At 39.3% G+C, this 21,138-nt stretch overlaps 1 protein-coding gene across 2 annotated transcripts in view; it reads left to right on the forward strand.

Moving 5' to 3' along the window:
• Positions 1-21,138, forward strand: part of MYO1E (myosin IE) — an 88,128-nt gene that overhangs the window by 19,797 nt on the left and 47,193 nt on the right. For both annotated transcript variants that reach the window (XR_010072480.1, XM_063346196.1), the window contains exons 2-4: positions 13,178-13,321; positions 16,034-16,123; positions 17,041-17,135. Coding sequence is in view for 1 of the 2 variants with exons in the window: in XM_063346196.1 (XP_063202266.1) it covers positions 13,178-13,321; positions 16,034-16,123; positions 17,041-17,135 (329 nt within the window). In the remaining variant the exon portion in view is untranslated. The remainder of the gene's footprint in view (positions 1-13,177; positions 13,322-16,033; positions 16,124-17,040; positions 17,136-21,138) is intronic.

Consider the following 21,138-nt stretch of genomic DNA (forward strand, 5'->3'; position numbering starts at 1 on the left):
AATGCTTAGTTTGCAAATAAACTCGCTTGTTCACACATCTGGTAAAAGTCTATAGTTACGAAGGTAGCTAAATGTCTAAATTAATTTTCATTTAGCTTTCTTGCTCCAGAAATAATTTGAATGCTAGATATCAATATTAAACATTCTAACATACTAAAAAAAAGTGGGGGGAATAGCTGTTCCTGTGCTAAAATCTATGTTGTGTAGAGTAATAGGAACTATTACTTTACCTGTTAAGTGAACCTCTGCCCATAGTTAATAAGACAAAGGTACTGCAGATGCAGGGATCATATGCATGCATTAGAGCAGCCTTCCACTAGAGTTGGATGAACTCTTCATGTTCCCAATACATTTCTATGCTTCTGCTTTTTGGGGGCATCAGCTTTATTGGCAGAATGTAGCGAACTACTTAGCCAGCAGAGATCATGTATATTGATTTTTAGTTTTATTTTGTTGGGTGTCTTAAGAATTATCATGGAAATATGAAAGTCTACAGAGCCAGGATACAAGCTTAATACAAATTCGAGTACAGAATCTGAAGCATGGAATCCGACAGGAAGAAGATATGACAGCCTTATAAAGTCTTAAACGGGCTGGGTATTAGAAAAAAATATTCAAAGAATAGCGTTCTTGTCACACTAACTAAGAAGATACCCTGTAAAAGCCAGTGAAGTAAAACTAACATATACATCAAACGAATACAAGACAATTATTCTATACAAACATGCTGTATTCTAATGTAATTTCTTCTCAAAGCTGTCCTGGACTGAATAATCAAAACTCTTTTAGTATTTGCCATCGCACTAATTTTGTAACTTTATTAATAATGTGCATGTGGAGGATAATCTGGTTATGAGAATGTCTCTCTGTTATGGACACTCAATGGGACCTGCTTGCCCTGGCATAATGTAATTATTGGTTAAAGTAAAAATCAAACCCTGATAAAGGATGAATGAACCTGAATTGTCCCCTGACTGTTAAGCACTTTCATGATCCATTTGCGAAGTTCCCACTTTTGTATCTTTACTTTGAGTAGCTTAGACTTTTCCTGCTGCCAACATGCACTTCATGGAAGATCTCTCTGCTCCTGGATGTTTAGGTTTGGGCCTTACATGCATAACTGAAAACGTGGAGTGGTCTTCAAAGTGGTGTGTATTGGGTTTTTCTGTCGTTGCTGTAGGCAGAGGGGGGGAGTTGGACTGTCAGACTGGCAGGAGATGTGCTGTTCCATGGGGCTCCCGTGAGCTGGAGAAAGCACATGCTCCTAAGCTGCAGCGTAGTTGTGTAGCTGTCTGCAACCCTTACTCTGGAAGCAGATAGTAAGAGCTTTGTAGGTCAGGCCAGAGATTAATGTACAGCTGAGAAAGTGAAGTAGTATTTGTTCGAGTCTCCTACACAGTGCAGGAGACTTGTCGGGTCTGATGTATGCTGCTTTTCCCAACATTTTGCTCCCTGTTGCTTTTTGATTAATAGCAACGTTTTGGGAGTTGATGTGACCTTGCAGATTTGGTCCGTTGGAAAGATGTATAACTAATTCCTGAGGTGGAGTGCTCAAAGGAATTCTTGTTTGTATTTATGTAATAATTAAACAAGGAAGTGTTTGTATCTGTGTGCACTGAAATAAATATTATGGTTGGATTCTTCAAAGAGTTAAAATAAAGGTTTAATCAATGTATCAAGTAGTCTATCTACCACACAATATCTGAAATCAAATCTGACTTCTTGCATGAATAGCAAAACACGAAAGCTAATAAAACGGAGTTTGTGGGTTGAGCCACATGCATCTTGCCACCCAGACGTCAGCTCCACTGTAGGTGAGCAATCACCACTCCCTGAGTACACCTTGGAGTACTGCTCTGAGTCACAACTGCCGAGGTAAACAGGGACCTGCTGTAGTCCTGGAGCTTTTACTCTGTTTACTCAGCACTCTGTGAAATTAAAATAAACATAGAAAGCATTTTTTACATTAGAACCTCCCCCACTGTGGAGCTCCTCCTGGCCCCCCAAGCAAGCTTCTCCAGCTCCTGTCACCAGTGAGAGGAGTTGACGGGTCCCACATGCAATGGGGATATTGGTGTGGGGGAGCACTCATGCCTCTCCCTGAGAGAGCAATAAAAGCTTTTCAGCTCCTCACTGCTTGTTACTCCTCCCAGTACCACAGCTGTCCAGCTGCAGGGATGCCCTTCCTAGGGCTTCCTTGTTCAGGTAGTTCCCCCCCCCCCAGTACAGTGACCTGGATGGAAATCAAGTCACCTGAGCTCTACTTTGGAACACGGTCCAAGGACAAATTATGCAACTCTAATCCAACATGAAAATAGATATTCCCAAAGCCCCCTAATTGGGAAAATCCCAGATAGACCTAACAGCATACTTAAAATTCTGCAAGCAGGACTTCAGCAAATGCACTCTGTTACGGGGCACCACCCTGGTACGACCCAGCAGCGACTATCTTGTACTGCCCTGCTTATCCCTGTTGAAACAACACTATGCGCACAAGAGGGCAGGTCCCAGTTACAACGATTGGGAAGATCAAAGCAAATGGCTCAAAACCAGGTTAATTTGAAACCAATGGCCATGTTAAGAAATAAGCAGTTGACTGCATGTCCTATTTTTGGCATCTGAGCAGTTAAATGTTATCACTCTGAGCACTGTATTACACTAATAAAGTTTTGTGGTGTCAGCACAAGGGTACTTTTTGTACATAATGTTGAAAAACCTATTTTGGCCACAGTTATCTGCTGTGTCGCAGCTTTTGTTGTTTTAGTGTGCCTAGTACAATAAAAACTGTTTTTCTTCAGCCTGAATTGCCATAAGCATGTGACTACGTGACAATCAACACTTTAAAAAAAAGTTTATATTTCCTCTTGTTTGTAAATAAGTTCAGAAAATGGCTATATTTATAGCTAAAGGGGAAAAAAGAACCAAAAGAGACTCAACTATAGTTTTTCAAAATTATTTGAAATTCAGATGTGATTCAAAGGGATGAATTAGCTGATGTGCTTATTTTATAAATCTTCGGTTTTCACGAAATTGCTACATGCCTCTACTCAACTAGATGAAGCTGTTGGCATAAAAACATCATTTGTTATTCTTGGTTAAAAACAACAATAATAAAACAAGGTCCATGCCAATTTCTATAATCTGCCCAACCTGTTTTATTCTTACTTACAATCTATTAGCAATTGATGAGATGAGGACAAATACACCCAACAAAACTGTAGTTGCTCAATAACTTATTGAGAAGAAAATAATATAGTTTTATGCGTAGAATATAATATTCCTTGTTATTGCTGAGTGTGCTAGTGTATCACATTGGAACTAAATTGGTTTGCATCTAGAGGTCCTATGAATATGTGCCAAGCAAATGAAAAAAAGAAAAAAAAAAAGTAGGTTTGAGGTGATAGACAAATAAGAGTATCTCCAGAGGTAGTGTATTATTAAGTTAATGAAGTGGGCCTGTTGGGGCATAGATGTTTTTATTTTTTAATTAAATCTCTAAGTCAACTAAAAATAATAATTTATTGAGATTGTTTCAGCTTGTTTACGTATTTGTGAAGGATAGTTTTGCTATTTCTAAAATAATACAATTTGAAAAAATTCATTCTGTCATCTGTATGAGAACCTGATACACTGTATTAAAACTATTTTTAAAGAGCTTTTTTTTTTACTGGACTGTTCAGGCAGTAAAAATGGTGGCATATAGAGGTAAAATTTTAGAATGCATGCGAAGGAGAAGAAAATTACACTGAAGTTGTTACACTGCTGTAACTGTTCATCCTTCTCTAGGACATACACTGGGCACGATCTTAAAAACAGGACAGATAAAAGCAGTCTCGGGCTAAGTAGTAAAGGTCATTGCAGGGTTCGAAAGGCTGTCATAAATAGTTATTTGGTGACATTAGGGATGGTTATTCATGCAGACTTCCTCCCCTTATGCTGTAGGGCAGAGCCGGGTACCAGCAAGGGCTCAGGGGATAGGCCATGGGGCATTTTTGCAGGAACTGCTTTGCTATTAATTAACCAGGTAACAGAAAGTTACTTTTTCTTGATCTTCTAAAAGTAGCACGCTGCAGATTGAAAACAAATTACTAGATTTTGATTTTCTGGTGTCATTAAGCTTTTCCAATGATTTAGTATTTTTAATGGAAAAAATAGAGCTTGTGTGTGTGTGTACTGAATGGGGGGGGGGGGGGGGGAACCTGAAAGCCTTAGCAGTCTGGGAAAATAGCTTCTGACCCAAGTGTAACATATCCCATGCGGTAAAATGTGTTGAAATGTGTTATGATCTTAATGAAAAACCAAAGCAAAAGTCATACTGTTAGATACATAGTTCTTAATCTAAATAATATTTCTGTGCAGTACAATATACTATTTAAGAGGTTTACTATGATTTTATTATGTAAAAGTTTCCTTTGGGAGTGTTATTTCAATAACATTCATTGCAAAAAGTAAATATTTTATGACAAGAGAATAACGTTACAGTTACAAGAGTTTTATACTAAACTCAAGGAAAGATTCAAAACTGTGATAGTTTCTTGTCATGCTTCATGATTACTGCCGGTATTGCTATTGAGCTCATGTTTTCGTAGAAAAGTCATGGTTTATTGGGATGTAACTAAGATTGTGAGCTATCAGTATTTTCTTTCAGAGAATAGTATCTTCCTGCTTATCATTAAAACATTGGACTGATTCTGTAAACATTTGTTGTTGGAAATGAGATATTTTTAGTCATTCGACAGTGCTAGTGACCATCATTGGAAATGGATTCAGTAGATGCAGAGTACATTTGCTGCAACTGATACTGATGCTCTTCGGTTACAACAGAGTAGTAACTGAGTGGTGTTTTAACAAGAGTTTTATTCCCTGGAAATTCTACAAATACTATAATGGCTTCTACATCTTCAATACTTGCAAAAATGTATTGATTTATCAATTCATTTCATTGTTCATTGAACATTTCATTGTTCAATGTTGTCTTGTTTACTTATCAATTTAAGTACTAAGTAATTAATTCAGAAATATTGCTCTCCTCTTCGTTTTCCATTCTGCATAGATAAAAAGAAGCAAAACCTGCAGCTAAAAATAAGGCTAAAATAACTGCTTTTCTTCTCTTGATATTTGCTGGTACACGTGAATCCTGTAATCTTTTGGGGGGTGACTGCATGTCTACAGAAAGGGAAACTGGGACAGGAGGAACAGGTAGCATTAAAATCCAGTCAGAGACCAGGTCTTCCAGGAGGCATAACAGCAAGTATTTGGTCCTCTTGTGTAGATAACAAAGAAAAATTGTATAATTCAGTTTAAGACTACTGAGCGCGCACACACGCACCCTCTCCTGCAGCAATTTTGTATTTGTCCGTGCAATAGCAAAGGCAGATTCTGTGGTGCCCAAAGCAGTGGGCAATAGCAGTTATCTCCTGCTTGTGCTACTAGATGTACACTTGTATGCTGGGTGATTAGATCTGAGGAGATACCATAGCCATTGTCTCATTAAGACCTCTGTACCTTTGTGGAAAATGGAGCTGTGTGATGCAGGGAGGTAGGGAGTCTGGGTTAACCAGCCATTGAACTACCCTCACCAGCTAACTTGGTGAGCTGCAGAACCGCTGTGCCCCGGGTCTGCTCTTGGGAACAGCCATCCTTGAACTGGCATTGAGAAAGGATCACTGGAGGCTCCAGGAGCAGTCAGACTGTGCAGAGAAATCGTTTCCCAGTAAGACCCTCTGTGTCAAAGTCATCAAGCAGGGGTTCTGCTGGAGACAGACTTAAACTCTCAGGTGAAGATCTTCGTGGTATCAGCATGGTCAGGCAACAAAGACCTTGATTTTACCATGAAACAAAAGGGTCAGTAGAAGGGGGGAAAAGGAAGAATGACTTCCAACTGCTGTTCATGTGTGGCGTATGGAGGGCTGTGACTGAGCAGAAAGGAATTCACGAGGATGGTTGTGGTCTGCAAGCATGGTTTGGTGCTAGAGCCTGAGATTCCAAAAGCTAGGAGACAGGGCAGGGAAGTGACCATTGACATCAGCTAGAACAGGACATGGCTGGGATGGCATTGTTGCAATGTGCCATGGGTTTTACTTTCTCCAAAAACTTCAGCCTGCACCAATACAGCGTATGCCACGCAGCATCAAGATACTGTCTTCTAGCAGTGCATATGTGAGACCGTGGTCCATGCACAGAGCTTCTGAGTCATGCTGTTCTGAGATTTGTCTCTCTGGAGAACAGATGGTAAACTCCCAGTTGACTTCAGCTTCTTTCATAGTTTCAGGATGATCAAGGAAAAATATTTTCAGTCTGATAAGAAAGGAGAGGCAGTGGCATTTTGTCTGAATTTACTGATTGAGTTTTCAAACTACGTATTTCAATTAAAGACCATAAATAATATTTTTTATAAACGTGACACACAGAGGAAGACTCAGAATAAATAGACAAATTGTTTTCTGTTGTTTTAAAAAACAAACAAAACAAAAAAGAGAAGAAAAAAATATTGTCTTCTTGTTCCCAAAGGGGTCGAGGAGACTTTGGGGGCATTGCAGCTGTGGAAAATCTTGTGCTCTTTGGCCTCTGAGATCGCAGTTGCTGTGTAGTATTTTGAGGGAGGTAGCACGCAAATAATCTCGGAGCATCTCTTTTCCAGGGAGATAGCAGGAGGAGGGACCAGCACCCATTTTTTTTTTTTTTTTTTTTTTTTTTTGTAATGATGGTGAGGGAGGGAACAAAAAGTTCACATACGCATATATGCTCCTGTATTGTACTGGTGCCAAAATGAATTTTAATATTCTATGGAACTGGGATAGAAAATTTGGGTTAAAATGTATAGTATTTTGTATTATTACGTGCAAGATGTATGATTGCACAAACCCCCTTACAACCTGTTTTTAACGGAGAAGAGTGACAGATATAAAAGCTTTATTATACATTAAGGACTAAAAAGGACTAAAACAGCCAAGGTGAAACTTTTTTGTTGTAAATGTTCTCTTGCTTTTCCTTACCTTGCACAGTAAGTATATACAGATGTAAACTGGATGTACAATTTAAGGATCAAGAGTTAGTATGTGTGGATGCCGCTCAGTGAAATGATTGAAATGGACTGTGTGTATATATAAAAAAATACATATATACACAGTCATCGACTAAATTTGGCTATTGCAAGGCCTACCCTTAATCCACCACAGTCACAGAAAATTTTGCTACTCAGGCCGTGAGGATCAACTCAAACTTATAACAGCTCTGGAGACTGCTCAATAAGTCAAGCAAGGCAGTTAATATCTAAGAGCAAGTCAACCATATTACGTAGTTAATAGTATTGCATTTCCGTGAGAAGATTATTTTGTGGAACATTAGGCCACAGCCACCCAAAAAAGGCTGTGGCATAAGCAAACATGCATTTACAGTTTGTTAGCTGCTTTCTGGTATCTGCCCACTGCCTCTGTAAATTGTATCAAAAACTTCTGCGTGTTAGCATGATCTGCTCTTAAGCTCATTCCCATCTTTATTTTGTTCTGTCAAGTTGCTGTGCCTTATTAAAAATATTAGTGAAAATTAGTACTGATGCAGTACATGATCATCGCAGTCAGACATTGAAGTAACTTTTATTTTGATGATGTTCTGTTATTTATCTTACAAAAATGCTGATGTCTGTCCTGACTCCTGAAAACGAGCATGTGTATACCCTGTAGACATCTCCTGTTCCCGTAGTTTGTATTGTGTTACAAGTGTGCCTTTGCTATTCTGGTGAGCAGGCTTCAGTTTCTGCCCTGGCCCCGGCTGCGGGGAGGCAGAGCCATGGCGGGAGGTGACAGCGGATGGGATCTGGTGGGATCAAGGCTTTGGGCAACTGGGATCTGCCCAGCCTGAGCCACCTCAGAGTCAGTCCTGCTGGCCACATTGGGCTGATTCAGCCTCAGTCTGAGAGCACACAGTAAGAATTGACGAGTTTTCCCCACAGAAATCTTTTTCTCAGTATTTTTATTTCCCTAGCTGTGGTTTTCAGGATATTAACCTGCTAGTAGTTTCCATTCCTTAATACATTGTTGGTATTTTTAGTTCTCTGTATAAAACGTCTGTCCTGCCACTGGATGCTCAATATTTTTGCTTTGCTCTTTCCGCAAATCTTAAAGCACTGTTTTTTGTCTCCCTTAATATTTCCCTCATGTTAAATTTAAATAATTTGCCTTTTATCTTTGTCCATCTAGCTGCTTCTGCCATCTTCCTTTAATTTCCTTTCTGAAGTATGGTCACATCATTGCAGCCAGTATCTATTTTTTCTAATGTTAGGTATACAAGAGCTATATTGGAGCACTTTTGTCTACTATGGCTTCTCAGTTTTGATTATCCCAGTCGAGGACCGAAATTCATGTTAAGTATTTCTACTTACTGAGAACAGCAGACTCTTTCATTTTATAGAAATATGTGAAAGATTTCTGTAAATGGATTATAAAAGTTTGCTATTTTAAAGGATGATATAATTGCAAAAAGTTGTGGTTTTTTTTTTTTTCTTTTCTCATTAAATGGAATAACTGGTACAAATGATGCGTGTATGAGACTAGTGATATGCCTCCATTGGTAGAAGCATTGATGTCAGGTGTGGAGTAAATGGTGTGCAGCTTTTTCAGTTTTGTGGTATCTTTGGTTAAGATAATAGCTGCATATCATTTAGTATTGTATTCTATTCATAATACTAATCTGAGTAGGTGGACACATGCCTCCAAAACTACACAGACTTTATGCAATACGACTCTGTATATATAGCTGAAAAGGGAAAGAAAAGGTCGTGCTTGTGATCAGTTGACACTCATACTCCCTTGTGGAGGCTGAGAATCCCTTCTGCACTGTGATGGAGGATTGATGTTTGCTACCGAAAAAAACTGTCAGAAATTCAGGATGGCAGTTCTTCCCTTTGTGGGAATGAAGAGTGATTATTTATGGCATGTAGGTTGTTGCAGCTTAGACAGTTCTGATGGAGAGAGAGAAACAAGGCTCTTTCTCAGAGGCAGAATATACAGTCTCTTCTGATCCCTTGTTTTTAGTGCTTTATTTTTAGATGTACTATTTTTAAACAGTTTGAAATACAAAAATATTTGCTTTTTTCCCCAGTTAAAAGAAAACCCTGTTGTGACACAGCATGACTCAATCTTTTTATAGCCACATCAAATACGTGTTGCTTAGGATAATGTAAAAGTATACAAACAATAATAAAGGCAAAAATAAGAAACCAGCAGTTGCTGTTGTAACACAAGGTGGAGGGCAGTAAAAAAATAAATCTGTAAATAAATGTCTCATCAATATTCATTATTCATTCCAAACAAAACAATGATATGTTTTAACCGTATCATACCAAAAGTAGTACAGAAAGTATTTGGTACATAGACAGTATTTTACATCCCCTCCATTGGTATTAATGTAGCAATTGTCTTAATCTCTTAATGAGTGGGTGTTAAGGGAGAAGTACAAAGTGAGAGTAGAATTAAGTTTTTAGGTTCTTTGGCGTCTTGATTGTTGTGATGCTGAAGACAATGAAGTTGTTGAGGTGGAGCGGGCAGTGCTGCCTGGTCTCCAGCCAGGGGGTGACTGGATATGTGCTCCTGGAGCAGTACAGCTCGGGAACAGCAGGCTCCTAGCTCCCAGGGCATCTTGTGACTCATAAATATTATTCTTGTCAGTGCAAAGCAGATCTGATTTGGAGCCTAAACCAGCCACCAGATGAATAATAACAGCTGACAGCAATGTGGTACACGCCTTTAATTCCAGCGTCGCCCGCTCAGCCTCCGTTCCCGGTGCAACGCCAGCACTGGGTTTGAAGCTGGGGGAGAGCCTGAAGGAGGCCTGGCAGCCAGGTTGTTCAACACCCGTGTTTCCACTCCTGTGGCTTTTAGCAGGCTGCTGATGTGTTTTTGTTTTTTGTATTCTTCCTAGTCTGCCAAGCTCATCTTTTTTCAGCTGCTTAGGCATTGCTAGTGCTGACACAAAGACTTTCATTTGCTTATTTATTGTACAGTCAGATCACATCTTTCACTGAGAAAAGAGAAGCCAAGTTGCTATTTGCTGACACCCGGGTGTCAGCAGGGGTAGGCGCAGGGATGGACCGCAAGCTCTGTGCCTCTCTGTTGGCCCAGACCTGGCCAAGCCGCAGGGGAGCTCTTTTGAAGTCACTGAGTCCTCACTGGGGCTAGTGCTGCCATGGGGGTGAGGGGCATCTGCACCCACCCTTGTTCTGCTGGCTCTGAAGGTCCTGGTCAGTCCCAGGAGACCCAGCCTGTCCCTGGAGCAGGGGTGGAGGGGAAAGCCTGTTTTGTGAGCGGCAACACAGGACAATTAGCAGCTGAGTGAATTAGTGAGTCCTCCCTGCAAAGCAGGATCAAGTTAAGGTGGACACCAGGTAACTAGCTCAAGTGTAAATTGTCTCCAGATTAGGGTGCTGCATTTTTATGTGGATGGTAGAAATCTCTAGCTAAACTAAAGGTTAAATTCTCAAGAAATATGCAATAAGCACAAATCTTTAGTATTTGCAATGTGGGCAATTGAAAGGCATTGTCATTGTAAAGTATATATCCTTGACCTTTAGGAAATATGGGGCCTGAAGAAATATGAAGAGTTACTTTTACAGCTGCAGTGTTGTGGAGTCTTTTCAGATGATTTATGAAAGAAGTATTTTTTTTTTTAATTATTTCAAAACCATACAAAAACCAGTTAATTGTTAGCTGGACGTGTGTGGGTGCTGGGGAGAGCTCATGGGCAAGCTGAGCCTTCCTGGTGCTGCCCCTCTCGCTCATGTCCTGCTTTGCATTGCTTTTGGGAAAGAACCCTTTGGCCTGGTAGTGTGTGTGGCTTAATCACAGCCAGCAACAGTCACTGACTTTTATAAAAACTGCTGTTTTGCAAACTGTGTGCACGTTTTCCATATCTCCTGTGGTGTTGTGAGCTTTGTCCTCTTCTCTTTGAATTTACTGAGTCTGATGCCATAGCTTCCAGTGGGAAGCTTGATTGTTTTCCCACACTCATTTCTTACATGTTTTGTGTACCTTACTCTATTATCTGATACTAAAGCACATTCTCTATAGCTTTGTGAAGAATGTAATTCTCGGTTTTTATTTTGATACTGTACTTTTTTGTCCATCCTGCCAGTTCCTTTTTCCAAGTGTAATATCACAAATAGCTGATGAGTACTGCACTGAAGGAAATTATGCTTCTGTTGGACTTCTGCTTTGTCCGATAACCTGACCTTCAACTGCTTTTTTTCAGTCACATGTTTTATAACAATTTCCAGAAATTAATTGGTTCCTTCATTTTCTTAGTGCTTCCAGATCACTACTTCCATTGTGCAAATATAAAATTGTCAAGGTTCACACAAACTAAGCTATTTAAGATTACTAGTTTACTGAAGCTCATGTAAGGTATTGGATGTTCAAGAAAATTGCTGTGATTGTGTGTTTTCAGACGTATTTGCCTCTGCTGTACTGTATTTACAAGCATTCTTTTCATTCAAGTTTGCAACTATTCTTCGGTGTTATTAGCAGTGATGGAGTTGCATCAATGGTAGTAGTGGCTGGAGGCTTAATAGAAGACACGCACAAAGCCTAGAAGTCCGCTGCTGTCTGCAGTAGTAAAATGGGTCTGGGTTTAGTACCAGTTAATTTAATTTGAGATAAAAATCCAGTTGATCCTTGATTTGTCAGTCAAGTTGTGATGAGGCTAGCCTGTAGGCCTGACTTCCTTTGCTAATGCACATTATGCTTTAAATCTGTGTCTGCATTAGTTTTTGTTGGGTTTTCCCACTAATGGATGCAGTGAAGGTTGTGGAAAAATGTAGTCTGAGACTGGTTTAATGAAAACTTTTAGCCAACCCAGCTTAAAATAATAACCATGTGCTGCCCGACTCCATTTGTAGTTCCCCTTCTTGTGCCTGGTGTCAGTACAAGTCAGTACCTAAGGACACAACTGGGCAGACGCGCTTTTGTGTTAGTGCGGTTGCCCAGATCATTTGTTAGCACAGACGGGTGTATGTACAAAAGCTGCACCTCTGTGAATTGCTAATGTCCCATTTCAAAATACTTGGAGTGCAGCCAAAGTGTACAGAGTACCAACATTTTCTCATTTAATCCGTATAATTATGCATTATTTTACTCTGCAAAATACTTTATAATAATAAATTGCTTGTATTCTGATGAACATGACTTGAATCCGTAACATACATGAGAGCACTACAGCTAAATCTCATTGTTTGAAACTGTGGTATTAAAAAATGAGGGGAATACACAGAATTGCCATTTTGTTGGCCACATCTTTCTTGACAGCATGTTTGATAACTTCCCATTGTAAAATCTATTAATTCCAGCATCACTAATTTCAGTATCGTGTAAACAAAAATTGAAATATAAAAAGGCAAGAGGGCAGAACTTCGTTAGCGTTATCTGCCAGGCTGCAGAAAATTGGTTTGGAGAGCAGATTTATAGCTGAATTAATAGCATTGATCTAGACTGGGTTTAAATTTGTTTGAGGGTGTTCAAATCAGCTGGAAAAAAACAGATTTTGATTTCAAGTGGTACAGCTTGAAATGTCACAAGTTTTCAGGAGCATCCTGAAATAGTAGTCTCTGTGTGTGGGGAGCGACTCTCTTGAGATGTCAGCTAAGCATGGTGACTAACGGATCAGAAGGGGCTGTGAAGACGTGCAGCCGACAAGCTGTGTAACGTAATCTGCAGAACATCTCCGAGCGCCTACTGCATCAGGCTCACAGCTTCCAGTTGAGTAACAGCGTATGTGCAGCTTTGACTTTTCAGTCAGACTGTAAACGATGGAGAATCCACCATACCTGTTGCACTGTAGGAGTGTAATTTTTGCATCCTTAGCTTCCAATAACTGCATCTCAGTTGGAATGATTGGTTTTTTTCTGCTAGATTTAGAAATGTCTGCCATCTGAAATCCCTTCTGTGTGTAGACATTCACAAAGCCCCATGGAATTACCCTCTAATTTTTGAGGGCAGTGCAGTTCTTTAATAGTTCAGAGGCCAAGTCGGTTGACATCATTTACATATATGTAACGCCTGGATCAAGGAATAGAATTCAATGAAAGAAAAATATTTTGGAAGTTGGAATTTGGATAGCTTGTTTTCTGTTATTTGATGCTAATGAGAGACATGGTAACCTTTTTGATGCTTATTGTGCTTTCCTGCAGGGCAGCAAAGGACACTACAGATACCACTGGCAGAGCCACAATGTCAAGCACAGTGGAGTGGACGACATGGTCCTTCTTTCCAAAATCACAGAGGATTCCATAGTGGAGAACCTAAAGAAACGATACATGGATGATTATATTTTTGTATCCTTTTATAGTGTTGTTTTTAGTGGGGCTCTGTGGACTTGCTGAGCCAATGTGAAACTAATTATATGTATGTATTCTATTTAAGCAGATTACTCAAAGATGCTGAGCATTTTATGTGACAGTTCACCTGAGATTACACAAAATGCTTTGTAAACTGAGCTAATTATGAGGGTTGAAATTAAGATCTGAAAAATTATTTTAAGGTATTCTTTTTGAGATTTGGAATTACTTTTGCCATTGTTGAAGATAGGCCTGTAGCTCCATGTATCGATATATCCATGTGACCCCTGAAGCTACTACGGTAATGCTGCTTCTAAGAGCAAGAATTAATGGGTTTAAGGCCTCTATATATGTCTTGATGCCATGTTGTCTTCTACAGCTCCCAGATTCTAACGCTTTCAAAATAGCATTTCTTCTGTGACATAACCCTATTTACAACTTATTCTGGAATTGTTAATGCAGTGAATCATGGTGTGGTGGAAACAGGTGAACATCTGTAAATCTACAGTGTTCGCACTTAATTTTCTTTTTCTATGATTAATGAAAACACAAAAGATTTAAATACCTGAACATATAACCTAACAAGAAAAACAGATTTCAGCACCAAAGCTTTGCTTTTTTTTTTTTTTTTTTGCGATTTCATAGGAAAGGAATTCCTTGAGATAAGAGAAGTCACTATTTAATTTTTAATTTTTATCTTTCACAATATAACATGAGCTGCAATAATGAATTTGGTTAAACACTAGTCAATATGATATGTACTAGAAAGTGATACTGTTTCTTCTGCTGCTGTAGCCAGGTTTTCATACTTCCTAGCTGTATCTGGAGAATAGCTTCCTTGAAGAGTTTAACTTTTTTTTTTTTAGCAGAAGGAGAAGGAAATATAACATCTCCTGGCTATTTGCATGTATTCAGATGATTAAGAGCTAAGTAGCAGCTCAATTTAGCAAGGACTGATAGAGGGAAATTAATGTTGCAGTTGTGCTGATTTCCATCCCAAACAACAGAGGTTTTTAATATGTGCATGCATATGCATTTGGATCCCCTGTTCAATAAAGTACTACACCATTATTAAATTTCCCTTATAGAAATGTGGTAAAGTTGCACAATATTTGTCAAACTGTAGTATTGGGGCAAACTGTAGCGCTCTTCCTCTTAGTAACACGAGCGCTTTTGTCCCTGTGGGACAGGACTTCCATCTTCTATGCAGTACATTCACAAAGTCTTCAGTGCTCTGTGCTGAAGAAATGTTTTTATGCTTTTTTTCTTGTAAAAATAAGTGAAGTTAATATGGAGATGGTCTTTATACTGAAACAGGAATAAGTATGTTTTCCAAGGGGACTTGGGGTCACATAAGGGATCAGAGTCTTCTTTTGAAGCATTTTAATTCCTTTGTGTAGGGAGAAAAGACTCCTTTTGCAGTTCTGAGAAGGCTTTTCATTCTAAAATGGAGATCATCTCTTGAATCTTTCCGTTGTTTGTATGTCCACCCATGAATGAACATTTCTCTGTGCTATGTTGCACAGAGATTAACGAATCGTCCCGGAAAATGCTGGTATTGTTTACCAACAGAATACTGTCACTTTGGGTGTTTATACTGACACAATGTATGCTTGATTTATTATATTTGAGACCCAGATGTTGTCACTTTTCTTTGAATTAAATTAAAAAATGTATGAAGAAAGCATTGCAAATGAACAGTACAGAAATTACGTTCACTGAGTTACACTTCTCTAACATGTTACCATTTTGTGCTGTGACTCCACAATAATAGATTCTTACATAGGATAATCCAGCAGGATAAATTTGTTAATTTTCCTACATTTGCACAGAAAGCTTACATAGTAAGTTTGCCTATGAACAATTCCAGATTGTTAAATGAAATGTGCAGTACAACATTTTGGATTCACTGACATGGGTACACTGCCAACTCCCGGCTCAATGAACCAGTCCTGCCTGTAAAGTAGTATCAGTTGCTTCATATGTGTACACTGCAATTCCAATTCCAAAGGTTTCTAAAGTGTTTTGTAAATGTGTACATGTGCAGCACATTCAAAATCTTGCAAAAAAGCTTTCTGGGACTAATAATAGCTTGAAACTGAGTGTCTTCTTATAGGGCAGCCTGCAGATAAGACTCCTAGAGACTGTTAATAGTTACACTCATAAAATACCACCACATACTGCATTACCTAATTCCCTTAGCTCCTCAGCTAGTACATGCAGCTGAGTAATTGTCCAATTTAGCTCAGTAGTGGCCGTTTCCATCCGACTGTGCGTGCTCAGCACTATCTCTGTGAGATCAGAATGTGTCACTGTAGCTTATTCTGCAAAGGTCAAAACAATCGTTTCTAATACAGACAATATGACCTCCTCGGTTACAGAGGAGTAAAACAGTTTAAATGTGCCATTTCCTTTATGTATTTTTATTCAAGGTGTGTCGTGTTTGCGCCTCTAACACATGTTTCTATACTTAGCTTGTCCTAAAATAAATATTTTGGTAATATGGAAGTATCCCATTGAATGGTATGTTTATATTCTTGTAAGCCTGCTAATTTCATTTTTATTAACAATTGTTGTAAGCTATGGGGGTTTTACTATTATTTGAAGCTGTGCTGTATTATGTAATAGATGGAAATGTTATTTGGCGATCACTAGTGGTAAGGTAATACTTTAGGAAACTGTAGTTACCTTAACTTCTTTGGAATACAGACATATATTGGCTCTGTATTAATCTCTGTGAATCCTTTCAAGCAAATGCCATATTTTGGGGAAAAGGAAATTGAAATGTACCAAGGAGCAGTAAGTAAAGTTGTCTAAAATGTGCTGCAGTATTCAGGGGCATGTAAATATTATTCTACGTGCTTGAACTCTTGGAAGCATTTGTTTCTGGGTTTGGGTAGTGTTGTACTAGCCTGGGAGAATTAGATTGATATCCATTACCATATATTGACTCTTCAAACTGAATTCCCTGGAACATAGGATTAGGATTTCAAGAAAATACTTGTATTGATTAACTCTAATCCTTATCAGGTTTCTCCTCTTGACATGTCCCTCTTCCTGCAAAGGCAGTTTTTAAGCTATTGTATGCTTAAAGTGTGGTGCACAACACAAAATAGCCATTAGCGGATTTGGAGGCTATGGCTTGAGAACTCTCAAACTGGACAAGAACAATAAAAAAATTGAGATGCCAAAATTAGATCCAACTTTTGAAAATCTAGCTTGAAGAGTGAGTCAACACAAGGGTGTTAGGGACTTAAAAATTCAGTTTCCCACTCTGCTTGAGTTGGGCATGTCCATAGACTTGGGAAACCATTTGGTTTGCATGGACTCAGTGGGTAAAAATGAGATATACAGCACCAGGCTCTGTCTAGCAGATTGGGTGGTTTATTGTTAGCATATGACCAGCGGTGGAATGGGCTTAAATTATGTGAGTTTCTCTTGGACAAGTAATATATTTCAAGCACAGACCATTTTTAGAACAGGGTGTTTTCGGTAGTTTAGAAGATGGATGAGAGAAAGATCAGTAACAAAACCCAGAGAATTTGGTTGTTTTTATTAAAAGAACAAAAAAATTCCTGGGACAAATTCAGTATAAAGTGGGATTCAAAATTGTTTTTCCAGGAAAAGAATTCTTCCAATTTAAATAAAAATTTATATTGCTCTTTCTGCATTGTTTAATACTGTGTTGAAAAATGATTCTCTATTTCCCCTTCTAGGCACAATATGAAAACCCACCACATATTTATGCTCTTGCAGACAGCATGTACAGAAACATGATTATTGACAGAGAAAATCAGTGTGTCATTATTAGGTAAGAAATATATTTTATCATCTGCTGTTGGTGTTTTAACTTCAAGAAGCAGAAAAGCTGTTTTTTTATTATATCAATAAAAATCTTCTGTGTCCATGACCACTTAACGTTTTTGGGTTTTCTAGGATAGCTAAGTACTTTCTGGCCCTCCCTTTTATTTTCCAGTGCAATCCTGATAACTTAACACAAGAAATCTCTTTCCCACATAGTCAGCTTCATTCCCAATACGAAAACTGCAGTAGCTTGAATGACTACATGAGGGAGATGGATTAACAACTATAGCAGCCACAGATACTGTTAAATCCAACATTCTCACATCAACTGCATTTACCATGCTCTGGTTTTAGTGGTTTGGGTTTTTTCCCCTGTTAAAAATAAATATACTTTTGTTCCTTTTGGAATTTTGCTTGCATTTAGTCAGAGACAAAAGGAGGAGAGAGATACTGGAAAATTAATTTTGTCTTCACTATTCTATTTTAGTTATTAGGCTGAGGCAATTCACTGAAGAATTATTACTGAACTTTTTTAATGACAGGTATTACTTAAGTCAAAATCTAAGTGAATTTTGGGTCCAGAGGTATGTTTTGTTCTCATCTGTGGGTTTATAGATGGTGTATGATTGATAAAAGAAATTGTGCAGAAAGCGAGAACTGTGGGGTATTTGAGCTGGTACGCTATACCTCTTCAGACTGTCCTTACATAGAAAACTACAGAGGTTCGCTGGAGTGTCCCTGGAACTGCAGTGTACCTGTGGCAGTGGTCTCCAGAGTGGGTGCATGCATCACATGCACAGGGCATGTGCAGTGAAATTCATTGGGATGCGGGAAGAAAATATTAGACCTTCAGTAGTAGATGTATGTGATTTATGAACAGATAAGTTATATACATACATTGGGAGGGTGTGCGCTCAGACATTTTTTAATGATGGTGTGTGTGATTGAAAGCATTTGGAGACTACTGGCCTATGAGACTTTCCCAAGAACTAGGGGAAGGAAAGAGGAGAAAAAAAAAAAAAAATTAAAGGGCAACTCTCATTATTTTATTAATAACAGCTTTTCTTAAGCTTTCTATCATTTCTGTGTGGAACACACTGAGAGGCATCACTATGAATTTAACTGCTGTTGAATTTAACAGAAGAGATATTTGAAGACTGAGTGTTTTCTTTGTCCAGGAGCCCCTCTCTGGTCTTCCCCCTGGGGTGGCTGCATGCCCTGCAGTGTCACAGCCCCGTGGGGACAGGGTGTCAGTGGTGATCAGATGCCGTGTCACTTGTTGCGCTCGATCCCTTGGGCTGGGACCTGCCAGGAAATGGGTGGTCACTGATGTTTAAGCTTAAATGCCCTTGAACCAACCACTTACTAATTTAATGTTGTTGCAGGAGTATTATAAAGAACTGGGCTTAGTGTGTGGGTCTTTCATGTGGAGGTGCTCCATGTGCAAGCGTTCCTGTACCCTACTGAATGGTCCAGTGTGAAAATAGATTTCATATTAATATATCTGACCAGTGAGCTGCCATGAAAGCTTGTGAGGAATAATTGTTTGAAAGTTATATTCCCTGTTTTATTTCTTTGAATCTGTGCCTGGGGGCTGTCCAGGCAGAGCTTTCCTGGGTGACATATTTCAGTGGAAAAGTGCACAGGTGTGTCCTTCTTAGTATCAGCAAATGTATGTAGGTATGGGGAAAGAGTTGGTTTTCCATGTAGGAAGGTCAACCAGGCGTTCAGTTTGCTACGCTGAGCTGTACTCCTATAAGAGCCTCCCTGTTCCTGTGCCCCTGGGTAAAGCAGGGTGCCATATGAAACAAAATGTCCAGAGCTCATATTCCTGTCCCTCGTATATCTGGATTGTTCCCTGAGCTCAGTCTTCCTTTTTGGAAAACTGATGCCTGTTGCCATTCTGAAGTCAGTAGTCCCATTTAGTCAAATTCAGACCTGTTAGGAATGGGTAGAATTGGGATTTATTTTGCTTTTTGAAAAAAGTAACATGCCAGAGCCTGGGATATTTCACATGAAGCTAAATTTATAGTGAAAATCTTTAAACTGTAGTGAAATGTGATTTTTGATCCATTGCTAATGCCCCAGAGTGCACTGGATGCAGAGTGTCACGCTTTTCAGAGCGTTGAGATGCAGACTTACAGCATTAAATTCACATGAGAATTCTGGTGCTTGAACAATGGATGATGTGCTCTTTGGAGTGTCTGCATTTTGTATGTGCAGAGTGAATTTTCTCTCAGTGTGTGCACAGCCTATTCAAAATCTGCTGGAGCTAACTGAAATCTACACAAAACTGAAACAAGAAAAATCATGTTTGCCAGGGACGTTTCAGAGAATTCGTCTTTCTTTCTACACATCTATTTTTCTTATAATTCGTATTACAAACACTGTAAAAACAGACTGGGCTTACAGGTAATTTTTGCGTTGATATGTTAATTTTCTTGGGACATTTAGGAATTATTTTTATGAAATTGAGTAATTCAACCATTCACAAAATTGATTTTTTTTTGGTTGATATTTTAATCCTTTCGACCACGTTTCATTTAAACTGTTTACATACATCCCATATTTTCTGATTTTAGTGTCATCACAATTTCTAGCAACTAGAGCTGGCTTGAGAATGAGGTTTAATGAAGTTTGGATTTTGTTTGCTTACATTTTATTTCATAGACCAGAAGGCATTGAACTTGCTGGCAGACTAAAAGCTCCCAAGATGCTGCAGCTCCTGAGTGAAATGAATGTTCTAGATAGCTTCGTATCTACTAGCACACCATTGGTTTCACTTAATAGCTGCCAAAGACTTCACCATTTCTGCCCCTGAACTGGTGATTCTCAAAAAATTCAGATATAGTTCTGTCTGTCTGCAGTTCCACAGAAGTCTGCTGAACCTAAGCGGTTTCAAACGAACATTTGTGTCTCAGTGAACCATAGTTTTTGCCATAAAAATCTGTCCTGTGGAAAATGAGCGATGATAACAGTATGGTTATTATGAGGTGCCTGTTGAATGCTTCTCTACTTCACAACTAGTCTGAATTTGGAGTGTCTTCATTGAAAATCCCTGGTGGAACAGAAAGAACAGAGCAAGCTAGTACAGAAAGAAACCCAGGTTTTTTCCTTCTTTTCCTCCCCTCAAGATATCAGATTTCCCCCCTAAAAAAAGGTTTGCAGAAAGAGAAGGCAAGAAATAAAATGTAGACTGGAGTGATTCACAGATCAAAAAGGCTACGACTGGCTTACGGTGCGGATGGAGTCTCAGGAGTGGAGAGATGAGGATGATGGGGAAGGGGTTGGTGCACACCCGTGTGTTCCTACAGCATGTGGTCTGGGCACCTGCGGCATCTACCCCCAGACCTGGGAGGGGACGTGCATTCCCAGAGACTGGACATAGATTTCCAGGCAGGTGAAGGAAGGTCTCTGCAGTGTCCTGCTGTAGTCAGGACCCTCTGTGTGTGTGTGTGTATCATGCACCCTTTTGCCAGGACATTTAGTTACAGAATTCCAAATTAGATGCTGATAGAAAAAGCTCATTCTCTTCAAAAAGGCAGCGATTGAACTAGGAAAGCAGATCCAAAAGAAAATACCATTCTCTGGAAAGCCGAGATAGCAACCAAAAAAAATCTTTATGTGATAATACTGATTTAAAAAGAAAAACTGTTGCCAAAGAACAAACCCATGGCCAGGGAAGCCTGTTTCATTAGTGGAGTAATTGCAGCATGTACATGTTAAGAAAACAACATGTACGCATGTGCAGTGGTAGCTGGGGTGCTGTGAGCTCTTTTGGGTGGCTGTCAGCAGCGCAAAGACCGCGGGCATTGCTGGGCTGGGGAGTGATCGCAGGGGCAGAGCCTGTGCTGGGTGGGAGCAGGGAGCAGGACCCACAGCCGTCCTCCCGCCCTCCGTATCCACCGGCCGGAATTGCAAAGGAAGTTTACTCATATGAGTAATGCAGTTACACCGGAGTTTGATTTCTCATTAAGTTTATGTTTTACTGAGGCATGGTGATTAATTTA

Source organism: Chroicocephalus ridibundus, chromosome 9, assembly GCF_963924245.1.
Source record: "Chroicocephalus ridibundus chromosome 9, bChrRid1.1, whole genome shotgun sequence".
Taxonomy (NCBI): Eukaryota; Metazoa; Chordata; class Aves; order Charadriiformes; family Laridae; genus Chroicocephalus; species Chroicocephalus ridibundus.